Source organism: Phoca vitulina, unplaced genomic scaffold, assembly GCF_004348235.1.
Source record: "Phoca vitulina isolate PV1807 unplaced genomic scaffold, GSC_HSeal_1.0 scaffold6, whole genome shotgun sequence".
Classification (NCBI taxonomy): domain Eukaryota; kingdom Metazoa; phylum Chordata; class Mammalia; order Carnivora; family Phocidae; genus Phoca; species Phoca vitulina.
This window is the reverse complement of record NW_022589709.1, coordinates 39,417,782-39,435,441: the sequence shown is the minus strand read 5'-3', so window position 1 is coordinate 39,435,441 and position 17,660 is coordinate 39,417,782. Positions and strand designations below refer to the sequence as shown.

Sequence of the window (17,660 nt, the reverse complement as noted above, 5' to 3'; positions counted from 1 at the left end):
ATTATTTTTTCATGACTTTGCAAGAGGGTATGATTTTACCATCCGAGAAAATGGTCTTCAGTTAGATCAACCTCCTGAAATAGGAAACATCTCCATTGTCCGAATCATAATAATGAAAAATGATAATGCAGATGGAGTCATTGAATTTGATCCAAGGTATACTGCCTTTGAAGGTAAGTTCAGCAATCTTACAAATTTACTACTACTTTCTGAGTTACAGAGTACCCGAGTATGACACTGTCAGTTTGAATTTCCACGTGTAAATGTTCTCAGTTTGCTCTGTGTGTGTGCACCCATGTGTGTGCATGTATGCATGTGTATGCACATACATGTACACCTTCATATGTATTTACATATGCCTTTATATATTTATATATTTATTTTTTTAAATCTATTTTGAGTTACCTTTGGGCAGTATTGAATCCCACTTGTGTATGGCAAAGCTGAATGGTAAGGAACAAGGCTTTAGAAAAACTGTTTATTTAACCTTAGGATTATTGAAATGTTTATATTTCAGACATCTTTATGAATCTCTTTCTAATTTATGAAATAATTTCCTTTGTGACTAGAAATCAGTGAATATTCACTTTCTAATGAATAATCACCTCTGAAATTAGTCTTTTACTGGGGGGCAGATGCAGGGGCTGTCTGGGCAGCTACTCAGACTCTCTGTGACAGTCCCTAATAGCAGCTACCCACTGTTCTTTGTTCTCCCCTCCTGTAGAAGCAGAATGCAGAATCTGTGCCCATATTCCCTCCTGGGGAAAAAGAGGTGGCTGCTTTTTGGATTTTATACAAAAGCATATGCCTTTCAAGATAAACATGTTATCTTCTTGCTGCAATTAATTTATTGACCTCATTTCTGCTATCAAATTCATTGGTTATCTAGCCATTTTTAAAGTTCATCAGAAATCACTTTGGAGGGGCACCTGGGTGGCTCAGTCGATTAAGCGTCTGCCTTCAGCTCAGGGCCCTGGGATCGAGCCCCGCATCAGGCTCCCTGCTTAGCTGGAGAGTCTGCTTTTCCCTCTCCCTCTGCCCCTGCTCGTGTGTTCTCTCTATCTTGCTCACTCTCTCTCCCTCTCAAATAAATAAATAAAATCTTTAAAAACAAAGAAATCACTTTGGAATTGATTAATATTGACTTTATGGGTAAAGTCATGGAAGATACTATTTTGTAAACCTCAGTCTACAGCTAGTAAAAGTCATGCTGCATTTTTTATTCCAAGTAATAAATAAAGGACTTAGAATTTTTTTTCTGTGCACTGATTTCTGTTTGATTCATTGTCTTTGGGGGTATTTGGAGCAATGCATATTTATAATTATAATGTAAATTCAGTATTATTTAGCCATAGCTAATATGAACTGTTGGCTAATATAAGCATAGCTAATTAAATTCTATTAAATGATATTTTAATTTACAGAGGTTAACATAGCTTAAGAGCAAAATAAATTTTTGAAAAGAATTTTTAAGTTGAAATTAAACATTGAGGATACATTTTCAGATTCTCAAATAGATTTCATAGGAACTGAAAATGTAATAAAATTATATTTTTATCTGGACTTTCAAAAAACATTCATATGATATAATTAACATGAACTTCAATTATTTCTACTACGTATGTTTCCACTAAATGTAGAAGCAATCCACAATACTTTCCTTTGAGTACACATATTTTAAATATTTTTCATGTACATCTAGCATTGCCTTGGAAAGCATGGACCATTTATTTCTATGTAACACACAGAGGAAGAATACCTATGCTAATGATTAAATAGGTTATTTCAATGTGCTATAGTGAGTGCTGTGAATTGTGTAAGACTGATGAATCACAGACCTGTACTCCTGAAACAAATAATGCATTATATGTTAATAAAAATAAATAAATAAATAAATAAGTTATTTCAGTTCTAACTTATGCTGTTCACTATAATTTGCAACTTATGACAAACTATATTTCTCATAAAAAATAAGTTTAAATTTTCACTAATTTTTAAAAAGATTTATTTATTTATTTGAGAGAGAGTGAGAGAGAGAGAGAGTCTGTGTGCCCTAGGGGGAGAGAGAGGGAATCTCAAGCACACTCCCCACTGAGCAGGGAGCCTGACACAGGGATCAGTCTCACCACTCTGAGATCATGACCTGAGTCAAAATCAGGAGTCAGACGCTTAACCAACTGAGCCACCCAGGCGCTCCCTAATATTTTTTAAAGTGATAAATGAACTATGGAAAAAATGAGAGCTTGCATTGTACTGTTATATTTAATTGCTATTAATTTAACTGAATCTTATAAAAGCTAGTTACTTTGTCTGGCGTACCAATTAAATGCACATTCCTGCCACAGTGGAGGAAGATGTTGGAATCATCATGATTCCGGTGGTGAGGCTGCATGGAACTTACGGCCGTGTGACTGCTGATTTCATCTCTCAGAGCTCCTCTGCAGTTCCTGGTGGTGTTGATTATATGCTGCATGGCAGCTCAGTCACCTTTCAGCATGGGCAGAACTTAAGTTTTATAAATGTCTCCATCATTGATGACAGTGAAAGGTAATACTATTTAGTAATGTTGGAAATACTATAGGCATATGTAAAGCATGATTACTGTGTTCCAATCCTTACTTATGTTTGCACTGATAATAGAATTTTACATTATACATATGCCCATTGAGAAACAAGTGAGAAACTTTTGGGGGTTCTGGGGTAGGAAAGAAGGGATTGGGAGACCATTGGGATTTTATGTGTCACTTTTTCGTATAGAGGGAAATGATAATTTTTGCTCCTTTATATTTGAAAAGTCTAATCAGAATGTAGAAACATCCTGCAATTCACTTGCTTAATGCATTAAGCAATTCAAAAGAAAGGAAGAAAGTCTAATAACTATTGCAGGTTATATAGTATTGAAGTTGATCATTCATGCTTTTAGCTGAGCACCCTCTTCTTACCACTTGGTGTATGAATGCTGTGCCTTGAATATGTATGACCAATTTGGAAAATGACTAGTTATTTGGATCTTAGAAGCATTTTAATATGTTTAGACTCACAGAATTGCTCCTTCTTGCTATGCAGTGAATTTGCAGAGCCCATTGAAATTTTGCTTGTTGGAGCCACTGGCGGAGCGGTCCTTGGGCGCCACCTAGTGAGCAGAATCACAATTGCCAAGAGTGACTCTCCCTTTGGCGTTGTAAGGTTTCTTAATCGAAGCAAAATTTCTGTTCCTAATCCCAATTCCACAATGATTTTATCCTTGCTGCTGGAGCGGACTGGAGGACTCTTAGGAGAGATTCAGGTAGAGTTGTTCTTCCCATGGTTTTAAAAATAATTTTTATAGCCTGAGTTTGGAGTTGGATTTTCTTATTCTTCAAATATATCCATTTATTTATTCACAATCAACAATATTTATTAATTACCCACTGGGTATAAGGTGGCTTCCAAGTCCTATGAATTACATAAAAATATATGAGACATAGCCGTCATCGGGAACTCTTGAGAGCAAATTAGAAATGAAATGAAGACTTCTGATAAAATGCATTAGTTCAAGTATTTGTTGTGTGCTTTCCATGTGCAGACCCTCTTCTGGGCACTAAGAATGCACCGGTGAACGAGACAGACCTTATCTCTGTTCTCTTAGAGTTTTCAGAACAATAAGCAGATAAATAAAAAAAAAATGTGATAACACTGAAGTGCTCTGCAGGGATGTCAAATTGAGAAACACGATCGTGAGTGACCTGTTGACTACTCCAGGTGGTGACATTGTGATATTTAAGCTGAAACCTAGATACTGAGAGATGGTCATGTAATTGTTAGAGGGCTGAGCCTCTTGGCAGAAGGAATAGCCAGTGTGTAATCTACAAGCCTGGCGTGTTTGAGGTCTGGAGGGTCGCATGCAGTAGAGGACTTGGAGGGGAGTGGGTGGCAGCACAAGATCCATCAGAGAGGTCAGAAGGTGTTTGATCACTGAGACCCTCCTAAGCCAGATTAAAGGTCATTCTAAGTGCAAATAGGATGCCATTAGGGAGTCTGAAGCAGGGGAATGGTGTTGATGTCCCCAGGTTGCCATTTTAACTAGCTCCCAATGACTTCAGGGCGGCGGGAGGGGGTGATGGAATGTCAAGAAGCCAGAGCAGAACCAGAGAGGGCAGTTAGGAAGCTTTTGCCCTCTGTCGTCCAGGGCAGAGCTGACCGTGGCTCAGACAGGTGCAGATGGGATGGTGAGAAGTGAATAGACATTGAGCATCTTTTAGAGGAAAAATTCGCCGGGCAGTGGAGGGCGAGTCAAAGAGGAATCAAGAATAACTGCTAAAATTTTAGTTGAGCAACTGGTTAAATTGTAGTGTTGTTTACTGAGATATGCAGAAGCTTGGGGGGGGGGGTGGGAAATCAAGAGTTCTGTTTTGGTCTTATTCATTTGAGATTGCTACTGGCCGTCCCCGTGGAGGGTCGGGCAGGCAGGGGGATGTGTGAGTACGGGCTGTGGGGAGGTCAGAGGCTGCTGACACATGGGGAGGCATTTGAAACCATGTGGCCAAAGGAGTGTAGATAGGGATGTGAAGGATACAGCCAGAAGTCCGGGCTGCCAGCGTCGAACTATCTGACGAAGGAGAGCCAGCAAAGAAACTTGAGATGTAAAGGCAAAAGGGAATGTATGTATCATGGAGGCCATGAAAGACAGGATGCTGTGTTTCAAGAAAGAGGAAGTGATCAGCTATGCCTGGTGCTGACAAAAGATAAAAGAAGCAAAGAGAAAGTCCCAATTTTCTTTCCTTGTAGATACAAAAAGTATATAATTTTATATTCTAGAAATATTTAAAAATGCATTTATTATACAATTTTTTTCTTATAACAATTTATGAAAATTTATTTTCATTTTACACTAGGAATTTATTTAAGTATATTTAGAAGAAATTGCACACCCAGCAGATTTTTCATGTGGTGTTATTGTCTTACTCAAATAGGTTTTGATTGACAAAGCCTGTTCATACAGCAAGACAGTGTTGTACTCATTTCTTTAAGTTTATATTTCCCTAATACATGTATATTTAAAATGTGTGCTTTTACATTTTTATTTTCCTGTGGTGATGACAAATGACCAGGTATTCATATTTTTCTTTACTTATTATCCATGAAAACTGATATTTTGTAAGTATATAGTTTATATTTGCAAATATTAGTATTTTTAAAAAGACATGAAGAATTCCCTGGAGATATCCTAGAATAATTTTCATATATATATATTTTTTTTTTTCCCTAATACTACATGTCCTGCAAAGTAATTCTTTGTTTAAAATTGATTATCACTGGGGTACCCGGCTGGCTTAGTCAGTAAAGCATGCAACTCTTGATCTTGGGGTTGTGAATTTGACCCCAATGTTGGGTGTTGAGATTACTTTAAAAAAAATATTAAATAAATAGATCGATAAAAATAAAATAAAATTGATCATCTCCACTAAAAATACAAACACCCTGCAGGTGAACTGGGTGATATTAGGACCCAATTCTCAGGAAGCCTTACCACCACAGAACAGAGACATTGCAGAACCAGTGAGTGGATCCTTCTATTTTGGAGAGGGAGAAGGTGGTGTGAGAACCATCACTCTGACAGTCTATCCTCATGAAGACATTGAAGTTGAAGAGATTTTCATTATTAAACTTGAACTTGTGAAAGGAGAAGCTAAATTAGACTCCAGAGCTAAAGATATTATATTAACAGTAAGTCTAACTTTATTTTTCCCACAAAATTTTGGAGTAATGGATTTATCAGAAAATGCATTTTACATTTGTTGAAACTCCATGGGCGCTTATGATGAATTGAAAGTTATAAAACCAAATGAAGTCATAATAATTCCTATGGGCCAGACTTTCTGGTTATTATACTAATTTATTATATAGCTTGATTATTGGTAATTACTTTTTAAAGGGCTCTCATATAGTGATAAATACTTATTTTCTGCTCTGAGAAAATTTGGTGTTTTCGGAATATTTTTGCACTTTCAGACAGAAGCTATTTGTTATATCATCCTAAACGTTGGATATCTTTGCCCTGAAAGTATATAAAAGTTATTAACTTAGTCACCAGTCAGATTGTTGGAAGGAAGAATTGTATTTGTTTAATTAGCATAATGATGTGTTGGATCAAATCTGAGTTGAGCATATTTGATATAAATGAACCATTCAGTCCATCAAGGGTAAAAAATGCTGAGAACTAAGGCTATGAAAACAATGTAGAGAGGTGCTCTTTTTTTTAAGTTTGGAAAATACTCTAGTCTGGGGTCTCGGTCAGATTTCTCCAGAAAAACAGAGTGAGAGGGAGAGAAAGAGAAAGAAAGTTTGATTTTAAAAAATTGGCTCACATTTTTGTGAAGGTTGCAAAATCCATAGAGCAGGCTAGTAGGCAGGAAGCTCAGGAAAGACTTGTGGTTGTGATCATGAGTTTGAATTTTGTGGAATAGGCTGGGAGACTGGAAACTCAAGCAGGATTCCAAAATTGCAGTCTTGAGACAGAATTCCTTTTTCTCTGGGAAACCTTATTCTTTGCTCTTAAGGCTTTCAACTGATTGGATGAGGCCCACTGACAATATCAAGGGTAAGCTCTTTGAGTTAAAGTCAACTGATTGTAAATAGTAATTACATCTACAAAATACATGTAGACATTTACAATCTACAACAACATGTAGACTATTGTCTGCCAAACAATTAGGCCTGGTTAAGTAACGCAAACATGAGGCAAATCCAGCCAAATTCAGGCACTGAAGTAATATCTTTTTGAGACCCTACAAATTAAAGTTTTCCAGACACTTCCATTGTCTTTGGAGAATAAGAACCTACTTGTTTAGATGACAGTATACTAAAGAAGCTTTTGAAAAATCAGGTAGCTAGGCAGATTATATTCAAGTATTATTCCTGTTTTTCTTTCATTTTTTCAGCTTATCTGTATATTGATATGTTGGATACTGTAATTTCATCTATAGTTGTTAAATATGGCATTCACTCTGTTGTCTCTTTCTATTTTTAGATACAGAAGTTTGGTGATCCAAATGGGGTTGTTCAGTTTGCTTCTGAGTCTTTATCTGAGAAGACCTATTCAGAGCCATTGGCTCTGGAAGGGCCCCTGATCATTACTTTCTTTGTCAAAAGAGTCAAGGGCATTTTTGGAGAAATTATGGTATCATTTTTCATTTGATTTTTAAGTAATGTAACAATTTGCCTAACAAATGTGGTTGTGAAGAACAGAGAAACTATGTGTTCTGGTATAAGTTTTGGAAGTGACATGAGTTTCAGAGAAACTGAGAAGGTTCATTTCAGCACCTTTGGGTTCTGTAGTCAACATGAACCTCTCTAGCTGTCTTTCTAAATCCAGCTACACTTAGAGTGAAACGATCTTCCTCACACTTAATCATGAAGAGTATGACTGAACTATTTTGTATTTTCTTGTTTGCTATAACGTTTAACTTCTCCTACTTAAGTCCCTCAATGATTTTTGTAAATTGCTTAATATATTCTTCAGGACTTTATCTCTCCATATAGTTTTTTCATTTATCAACTGATTTTTAAGAGGTTGAATTTGTGTGTATATTGACATAGAATGTTTGGGGATATTCTTGTAAGTCATTGTGATATCTATCTAACAGACCAAGGTTATTTGTTTGCTAGCAGAACATACTTTGAAATTTTTCTTTATGGATTTAACTCTTTTCCTGTATTGGAAATTAACTGGTACTTCTTCAGTGGAAGCTTTATGGTTCGGAGTCGAAAAATTCTAGGAAAATAATTTTTAATTCTTGAAATCTTGTTAAAAGCAAACAAAAACAAATTCCAATATAAAGCAACAGACTATCTACTCACTTTCTACCTTCAAGTATTGTCTGGTTCAAATGCCTGTTAAATATATATTCAGACCTTTTGAATGTATTTGTGGGACTGCCATTCTCAAGTTAACTTTGCTTTGCTTTATCTCTTCAAATCGTGTTATTATTTTAGAAGTAGGTGAAATGAGATTTTGTAACTTTGTACTGCAAATTGCATACATTAGCCCAAAAGAGTTCATATACTTTCACGGTGCTAGTATCATTCCTCCATACTTTCTAAACTGATTATTTGGGGCATCTGGCTTTGAATATAATGATGCACAATTAAAATTTTTTTTATATATTGTAGAGGAAAACATAAAGGATTTTGATTCAGTATACTGAATTATGTGACTTTGTTGGATTTTTTGCTTTTAGGTTTACTGGGAAATAAGCAGTGAGTTTGATATTACAGGAGACTTTCTTTCTACAAAAGGATTTTTCACTATTGCGGATGGAGAGAGTGAAGTGAGCTTTGATATTCATTTGCTCCCAGATGATATACCTGAGATAGAAGAAGATTATGTGATCCAGCTTGTTTCTGTAGAGGGAGGAGCAGAACTGGATCCAGAAAAATGCATCACACGGTTCTCTGTTTCTGCAAATGATGACCCACATGGAGTATTTGCTCTGTATTCAGATTATCAGTCGCTCTTTATTGGGCAGAACCTTAGTAGATTCATCCAAATTAATGTAACCCGGCTTGCAGGAACATTTGGAGATGTTGCTGTTGGATTTCGCATCTCATCTGACCAAAAGGAGCGGCCAGTTTTTACTGAAAATGTAGAGAGGCAACTGGTGGTCAAAGATGGTGCCAGATATAAAGTGGACATGGTACCAGTGAGGAGTCAGGTTTGTAGCATTTCTTCAGTTTCTCAATCATTCCAGTGTAACTCCTTCGGGAGAGCACTGGCTTATCTCATGATCAGCTTACAATCTTACTGAGATATTTAAATGTAATCATAGAAATGTGTAATAATAATTGGATGATACATTTGCAGATCATTAATGAATTAGGTATATTCCCATTTGGAGATAACATATTTTTGTCTAAACAGTAGCAGGCACTTATGTAGGACTTACTCTTACATCCCTGTATTCTTTGGGAAGTTGACTCAGTGCCCCGACCCTGTTGATTAATTTCTAACCTCCATTTCCTATTTCCGAAAATTTTCTATACTGGAATAAAGACTGCAAAACTGGGGAAATGAGAGGTAGATCAACTTAACCAGAATATGATTATATCAAGTCTCATTTACAAATTAGAAGAGTTTTTTTAAAAATATAGTGTGCTTGAATTATCTACCTTGAAACATTTTCCCATACATATCTATGTAACATTACCTTCTGAATGCATTCAGGTTTTAATCTCTGTTAATGAACACCAGAGGACATTCCTTAGCTTTTCTAGGAAGGGCTTTGTATTATTCTATAGTGAGATTTCATTTGACAGTAAGACATGCTACAGTGAAGATCTGATTATTCTGTTATTTTACTAAGCAATGTGGATAGTATAAAACTATTCTCACACTACGTATAGGAAAACCAAAATATGTGATGTATATTACATGGACTAAAACCCTTGATCTGCCTAACTCGTAGATTGTGTCTTGTAGTGGGTGGTACTTGGTACATTTTGAGGGACGTTAGTCCACTTCATTTCCCTGCAAAAGCTGAATGGTATGCAGTTGACCTTTAGCAACAAGGGTTGAACTGTGCAGATTCACTTATATGCAGATTTGTGTCAGCAAATGCAGTATGGCACTGTAAATGTCTTTTCCCTCCCTTATGATTTTCTTAATAACACTTTCTTTTCTCTGGCTTACTTTATTGCAAGAATACAATAATAATATATAAAAACTTATAAAATATGTGTTAATTGTGCATGTTATCAGTAAGGCTTCTGGTCAACAGTAGGCTATTAGTAGTTAAGTTTTGGGGGACACAAAAGTTATATGCATATTTTCTCCTTCTAACATTTCAAAGAACAATGCATTATATCCAGAGCATGAGGGGAAAAGGGAACCACTGAAAAAATCCTACCCTTGATTTATGCCCATGTCACACCTGAGTAGCCCAGCCAGTGAACTGCGTGGGGGAAGGGAACACCCCTAGAGGAGAGGTGGGAGGCACAGGCTTAAAGTAAGGACACTGATTTATTTCTGTTTCCTTAGCACTTGATCTGTGAGTCATGTTCAGTGAATGTCACTTTGAAAAAATGAAGATTGATCGAATGAATGAAACATCTGTTATCCTCAAGTTACATAACATTGAAACTACTAGGGTACATACTGTGTATATTTGGAGGGCTGTGGTGTATGTTTAAATAAGTTATATTTAAAAGAAGAACAGACTCCACAAAAATAGTTATTTTTATGTTCAATAAAGATGTACAGAGTTTTTAATAATATTCTAGGTTATGGGATAACTTGGGGGCTTATCCATTATCAATAACAATATTTCTCTTGGGAAAATGTTTTGTAAATTTCAAAAAAAAATTAGGGTAACATTAATTTTTAAATTCAGAGTTTCCCTTATTTATTAGATTTGAAAACTTTATTTTTTTTTTATTTACTTGAGAGAGAGAGAGAGAAGAAATGGGGGAAAGGAGCAGAGGGAGAGGGAGAAGCAGGCTTCACACTGAGCAGGGAGCACGACGCGGGACTCGATCCCAGGACCCTGGGATCGTGACCTGAGCCAAAAGCAGATGCTTAACTGACTGAGCCACCCAGGCACCCCTAGATTTGAAAACTTTAAAAATTGGTAATCTAATACATTTCATAAGGAATTTTTATTTATCCAAAATATTCAAGTAATCAGTATACCTAAATCATTATTCATTTTGAGTAAATTTCATTGGAGTATTATTTATCCCTTAATGAAGAGGAAGAAAGAGAGTTTTGCTGCTTTTAGGAGCTGATTCTGTTCCCCAGTGAGCTCTTTCTTTCCTGTGGTACATGATTCATTCTATTACTAACACTACTTCTGTACATCATTCTTGAGGCCATTTGGGCACACATGGAGAATTTGCAAATTTGTGTTTTTTACACTCTATCACTCATCACCTATGGTCTTCATACTGGTGATTTGTTTTATAACCTGGAGGGAAAGGCATATATTGATGAAACTGTACAAAAGGACCCTGTGGCAGTGTGCTAATGACTCATGTCAAATGTCAGTATTTTTCTCTGGAAATTATCTTTTGCTACTAAAAAAGTCATTGATCTTGTTTGTTTATAGGTCTTCCTATCCCTGGGCTCTAATTTCACCTTGCAACTGGTGATGGCAATGCTTGTCAGTGGACGTTTCTACGGTATGCCAAAAATTCTCCAGGAAGCGAAATCCGTTATCCTTCCTGTCCCTGAGAAAGCTGCCAATTCTCAGGTAATTGGTCCTGGGTGTGGAACCAGGCAGGAACCACTAGAGGGCAGCATTCATAGGAAGGATTAAAAAAGATTCTTAGACCTAAAATTTCTCAAAATTACTATTTTCTTAAATCAGTATCAAAGTAGACATGGATACATTATATGAAAATAATTTGCCAAGTTTCAACATTTTCCTTTTTGGATATTTAGAAAGTTTCCGTCCCATAGAATTTGAATATAAAAATTTTTTAAATTATGGTCACTTAGAATGAAAATTTCCAGGTTTTTTAAGGCTGTTTTTAATAGAATATTTAATATTGAGGTATTTTATGCTAAATAATTAAAATTAAAATTAAACATCAGTTAATATTCCAGACTTTTTCATTTACTAACATTGTGATTATTTGTCTTTCATTTTTGGAGCTCTTTTTATCATGACAAGTTTGTGCTGATGGAGATAAATGCTAAAGATGAGATCCTGTGACATGGTTGCCCCTAAATATTTGAATCTTCCACTGGAGTTCAATGTGGAAAGATTGTTTCCTGTTCACTTCATAAGTTTACAGGAGAACAAAGAATATCTTGAGGGCTTTACTTTGTATGTAGGCTGGTTCTGTCAATATAGGAGCAAGACAGGGCTGTTGTCTTTGGCTCATGGTAATGTGTGTATTTTTGAGACCATGATGAAATAACATTGCATCCTGTTCCTTCAGATGGGAGGTCCTTCAGCTTGGTTAAGGCAGGCCTAGTCCAGTATGTGGACGTGTAGTCTACACAAATGATAGCCAGGTCTCGCCAGAAGCTTGTGTAACAGGGTCTCTGACCATTAAGGGCATGCTCTTCAGGAACTCCCTCCTGGGCTTCTTCTCCATAGAGAATGAATTTGCTTTGTCCCCTAAATGGAATCCATCAGCATTAAAAATAACTGAGAAGAATAGTGAGTTTTCTTTCTCCTATACCTCATCTGTTCATGAGAGAATGGAGGAATAGAACTTAATAATACTTTGAATAGTTGTCTTCTTTTTGCTCACAGGTTGTTATAAAAAAGGATTCCATTCAACATGAACCATTCATTTGGCATAGCAAAATATTTCCTACTCCTTGTTCACGCACATGGTTACAACATTTATCACTTCAAAGGGCAAGATTGGGGCCAGTTAGGATGTATTCCTGTCCTTGGTGTATCCTCTGTACTCCTTACCAGTATGTGTGTGTGTGTGTGTGTGTGTGCGCGTGCACACACGTGCATGCGCTAGGTGGCTAGGACACTTTCAAACAACCCTAGCCATGTAGCATGCATTATCATAGATATACCAAAGGTTTTGACAATTCCTAAGCAAAAGCCTCACTGTAATAGGGAATCTAGGCTAGTGTCAGGTTGAAGTTTCATTTTTGTTTTTATTTTCTTTTTCTTTCTACCCCAGAAGCTATCCTGGGGTACCTTCTCATACTTTTCTGTTACTTTCCATTCCAGTTTAAAATGGGGAGCATAAGGGGCACCTGGGTGACTCAGTCAGTTAAGCATCCAACTCTTGATTTCAGCTCAGGTCATGATCTCCGGGTTGTGGAATCTAACTCCGCGTCGGGCTCTGTGCTGGGCGTGGAGCCTGCTTAAGATTCTCTCTCTCCCTCTTCCCTCCCCTCTCTCTTTTTTTTCTCTGCCTCTCAAAAAAAAAAAAAAAAAAAGTTTTAAAAAATGGGGAGAATGAGTCTTAATATAGAACTGTCAATCATATGGTATCCCAATTTATAGATTTTAGGACCAAAAGAGGTAAACTGAGTTATCCAAATCACAATGTGAAGCCAGGAATCTAGTTTTATTTTTACTGATTGACTAGAACTTATTTCATCTAGAAGTCATTTTTAAATCCCAGGGTTCCCTGAGAAGTTTACCATTAAAACAAAATCTTACTTGATATGGATGAAAAAGATGATTATTTTTAAAAAATCTTTGGATGTTTCTGATCCTCAAAAAAAAAAAATTGAATTGAATCAAAGAGCTGAGAAGAATCTTGATAGAAAATCTAGTTCATGGTGCTCATTTTATAAATGAAGAATTTGTTGTTATATCTTAGAAAGATGTCTGATTTCAGTTCTAAATAAACCAGGTTCTATAAAAACCCACAAACAAGTCATATTAAAATGCCATTTTTAATCTTTTGCTTTCATATAACCATAATTACATTTATCTTTCTTGGATATTATAAATTCATAGGATTGCATTTTGTTAAAAAAATAAAGATATAAACTATAATCAGAATTATAAAATAGAATAAATTTCCAAGTCTCAGATGTCATTTCTTAAACATTACTCTTTAATTGAATATATTTTAAAACAAGAAAATATGTTGTGTAAACAAAAAGAAAGTTGACTTTTAACCCACTCTTCAGAAAATGGGAACCTTTAGGGAGAAATAAAATATTCTAAGCATGTTTTTCCTCAGGTTGGATTTGAATCTACCTCTTTTCCACTCATGGACGTCGCTGCGGGAACCAGCCAAGTTGTGATTTCTAGGAGAGGCACGTATGGCTCGCTCATGGTTGCCTGGGGGGCTGGATATGCTCCTGGGGTAGAAATCCCCGAATTCATTGTTGTTGGCAACATGACCCCAAAACTAGGTGAGTTGTCGCTTTGCTAAGATCTGCCCTGTAGAACATAGAGATAGATGTGTGATTGGCCACTAATTTTCTTGGCTCATTTCCTTACTCTGGATAATGAACTATTTGTTTTCTAATACAGTGCTCCCATATTTTAGTGATCAGAGTTGCCCAGTCTACTTGGTAAAAACGAGAAGCTTTACTCAGTCAAATTAAAAACTTCATATGGCACCTGGAAATAGTGGTCACTAAGCAGCCAACTCTGTTGATATATTAGGAGTTTGTTAAAAGTAGTTCTAAAAACCTAATGTGGCTTGTACAGTAACAAAAAAAAAAAAAGAAAAGGCACACCATTGTATTCATTTACGTGTTCACCGGAATATTTCTGATAATAGAGCAGCTGTGGCTTCATCTCCTTTGTGTTTTTATTCTCCCGTTAGCTCTGGGAGGGTCAGTGAGCTGTACGCAGTAGATGACCTGACCTCTACTCCGCAGAGCAGACAGGGAATGAGGGCAAAATTTTGGTGTATGGACCTTTCTTTCAGTTCACGTACCCCTCTCCCCAACTTTTTTAGTGTATTACCTCTTGTAGATGGTCATAGAATTCTGGAAAAGTCTCTATTTTACTACACTTTTAAGAGTTGAATCCCAGTGTAAGAACTCAAAAATAATACCCTGCTTCCCTTCTCCTATTCCCGTTCAGGGAGCCTTTCATTTTCCCATGGAGAACAAAGGAAAGGAGTCTTGCTGTGGACATTTGCCAGTCCTGGTCGGCCGGAGGCCTTTGTTCTTCACCTCTCGGGAGTACAGAGCAGCGCCCCTGGTGGGGCTCAGCTTCGGTAAGATCAGCTTGATTCTCACCCAGCGCAGTCTCTGAGGAATAATCTGGAATTTATCAGTTGAAACAGAAGAAGACACAAGGATCGCTTTCCCTGGAGCAGATGTGGAAACGGTTTTAGTGTAGAGCCACACGTGGCCTGCATGCCAAAGATGCCATGGAGGGAGGCCGACTTTCATAGAGCCACCCCCCCCGCTGGCTTTGAAGAGCGCTCTCTCTGAGCTCCCACTCAGCAGTGTTGGTCCGGAGTAACATGTCCACTAAGAACCGTGATGGCAAAGTCAACTATCATTAAAGAAGTCTGTCTTCTGAGCATCTGCTGAAACATACCTCATTTTCCTAAGGGATTAAGGATAAGAATCGGCTATAATGTGACTTGTAGCAGTGGCTCTTTTGAGTTTAATTTAAATCAGTATGTTTGCAGATAGATATGTCCCAACCAGAAGCAATTTACTTTTCTCATACCTGGGATGGGCTTGATCAAAACAGCAGGGACAGACCTTAGAGAGAGATTCATGGATTTAGTCCTGGCTCTGCCACTTACTTGCTGTGTGACTTTGGGAATGTTACTTGGTCTTTCTGTCGTTTACTTACTTGGAAAATGGGGGGAAAGTGCAGGCAACACCAGTGTGTGTTCAAGTATGTTTGTATACATGTTTAGGTGTAGGAGATATTGGTTGGCAAAATCAAATATGGTTTTAGATTATACATATGCCGTTTAAAAAATGGGCACAGAATGTATTGCTGGGTAACAAATTTAAGTGCCTTTAACAACAGCAATAGTTAACAGTTTTATAGTGCTTACCCTAGACCAGGCATTGCTTTAAAATATTTTATATATACACACACATATATATATATAAAATTCATTTGTACATATATATAATAAATGTGTTATATATATTTTATATGTATATATATGTTTACTATTACTCTTCACAACACCCATATGACATGGATACTATTATTAGTCCCTTTAGATGGAGAAAGGACTCACAGATATGTAACAGAGCCAGCATCACACAGCTAATAAGGTTGGGACCATGATTTGAACCCAGGTTGCCTTCTACTGTCTGAGCTTTTAACCACTATGCTATGTGTTGAGTGATGGGTGCTTGACACTAGAGAGTGATGGACTCTGGGGTGTCCTTCCTAAAGGATTAAAAGAACTGATTAAAACAAAACAAAAAAAACTGAAAGAAAATATGTCTGTGTCCTGAATTCCGTTGATGGGCCACCTGTGTTAGCTCTGGTAAAGCTATTAACTCCCAACAAAACTCCACAGGGAAAAGCTAAGGATAAATCACTCAATCATGGATGTTTCTTCAAATTCATATGTAAAATTTTAGCAACAATTGTGTGAGAGAATAGTTCCATTACTGGCCACCTGGAAGAAGCAAGGATTTTGCATCTAATGGGGACAACTATTTCTATTTGGTAGATAAGAAATCTGGCTGATATCCCAGGATCTTGAGTTTTTGGCTGCTTGTGTACTGATCATAAGAGAGAGCCTGATATTTCAGATTCTTCAGAGAGCTTCTCTGGGATAAACTGGAGAAACAGACCAGAGACCTATAAGCTCTTCACTGGGCTCCAACTTGTCAGGCTTGTCCCCCCACAATTGCAGCTTCTGTTCTTACATTTCGTGTGTTCTGGTATATTCATCAATAAGTGAGTAGGGTTTTAGGGAATTTGAAAGGGCATGCCATCCTTAAGATGCCCTCATGAGAAGCACCTTAAATATTTGAAAAATGAATCTCTACAATGGTATTCCTACTTTTTATCAGTTCTTTCATGTTTTTTTTTTCCAGATCAGGTTTCACCTTTGCTGAAATTGAACCAATGGGAGTCTTTCAATTTTCCCCTAGTTCTAGAAATGTCATGGTGTCAGAGGATACACAGATGATCAGATTATATGTCCAAAGACTGTTTGGGTTCCATGGTGATCTTGTTAAAGTTTCCTATCAGACAGCTGCAGGAAGTGCAAAGCCCGTGGAAGACTTTGAGCCTGTTAAGAATGGGGAACTGCTTTTTCAAAAATTCCAATCTGAGGTGGATTTTGAAATAATCATCATTAATGATCAGCTTCCCGAGGAAGAAGAAATTTTTTACATTAATCTAACTTCAGTAGAAATGAAAGGATTACAAAAGTTTGATGCCAATTGGAGACCACGCCTGAATCTCGATTTTAGTGTGGCGCTGATCACAATATTAGATAATGATGACCCAGCAGGAATAGATGTTTCTTTCCCTAAGACAACTGTGGCTGTAGCAGTTGACACAGCTCTCATTCCTGTAGAAACTGACTTCTTGGCCACATACCCTGACACAACCAAGATAACGGCTGTTCCACAGCCCACCAAAATGGTTGCCATTACTGAGGCGGCTGGTGCATCTGCCATCCCTGAGAAGCTTGTCACCGTTCCTGATACATCCACCTTGTCTGAGAAGCCTGATGTGGACACCGTGACTGCAAATGTTTCCGTCCATGGAATATTTAGTCTTGGGCCACCTACTGTTTATGTTGAAGAAGAGGTGGGAAATGGCACATTTAATGCTGCAGAAATTCTTATTCGAAGAACTGGTGGGTCTACTGGCAATGTCACTATAACAGTTAAAACTTTCGGTGAAAGATCTGCTCAGAAGGAACAAAATGCATTGCCCTTTCATGATATCTATGGGATTTCCAACCTAACGTGGGCCACTGAAGAAGAAGATTTTGAAGAACAAACTCTTATCCTTACATTTGTAGATGGAGAAAGAGAACGTAAAGTATTGGTTCAGATTTTGGATGACGACGAGCCTGAGGGGCAAGAATTCTTCTACGTGTTTCTTACAGACCCCCAAGGGGGAGCACAGCTCGTGAAGGGGAAGGATGACAGTGGATTTGCAGCTTTTGCCAGTATCATTATTACAGGTATATCTCTGGAGTAATGGACATAAAAATGTGCTTGTGCTATAGAATTTATAATAATATTATTCCGTCTTAAATTTAATTTGAGAGGGTGAATTACTTGA

The 17,660-nt window shown here is 37.2% G+C and overlaps 1 protein-coding gene across 1 annotated transcript in view; it reads left to right on the top strand.

Moving 5' to 3' along the window:
- ADGRV1 (adhesion G protein-coupled receptor V1) overlaps positions 1-17,660 on the top strand; it is a 538,587-nt gene that overhangs the window by 199,224 nt on the left and 321,703 nt on the right. The window contains exons 64-73 of the mRNA XM_032403550.1: positions 25-173; positions 2,346-2,547; positions 3,067-3,286; positions 5,467-5,706; positions 7,010-7,159; positions 8,220-8,693; positions 11,082-11,225; positions 13,651-13,825; positions 14,508-14,643; positions 16,454-17,559. Coding sequence (XP_032259441.1) covers positions 25-173; positions 2,346-2,547; positions 3,067-3,286; positions 5,467-5,706; positions 7,010-7,159; positions 8,220-8,693; positions 11,082-11,225; positions 13,651-13,825; positions 14,508-14,643; positions 16,454-17,559 — 2,996 coding nt within the window. The remainder of the gene's footprint in view (positions 1-24; positions 174-2,345; positions 2,548-3,066; positions 3,287-5,466; positions 5,707-7,009; positions 7,160-8,219; positions 8,694-11,081; positions 11,226-13,650; positions 13,826-14,507; positions 14,644-16,453; positions 17,560-17,660) is intronic.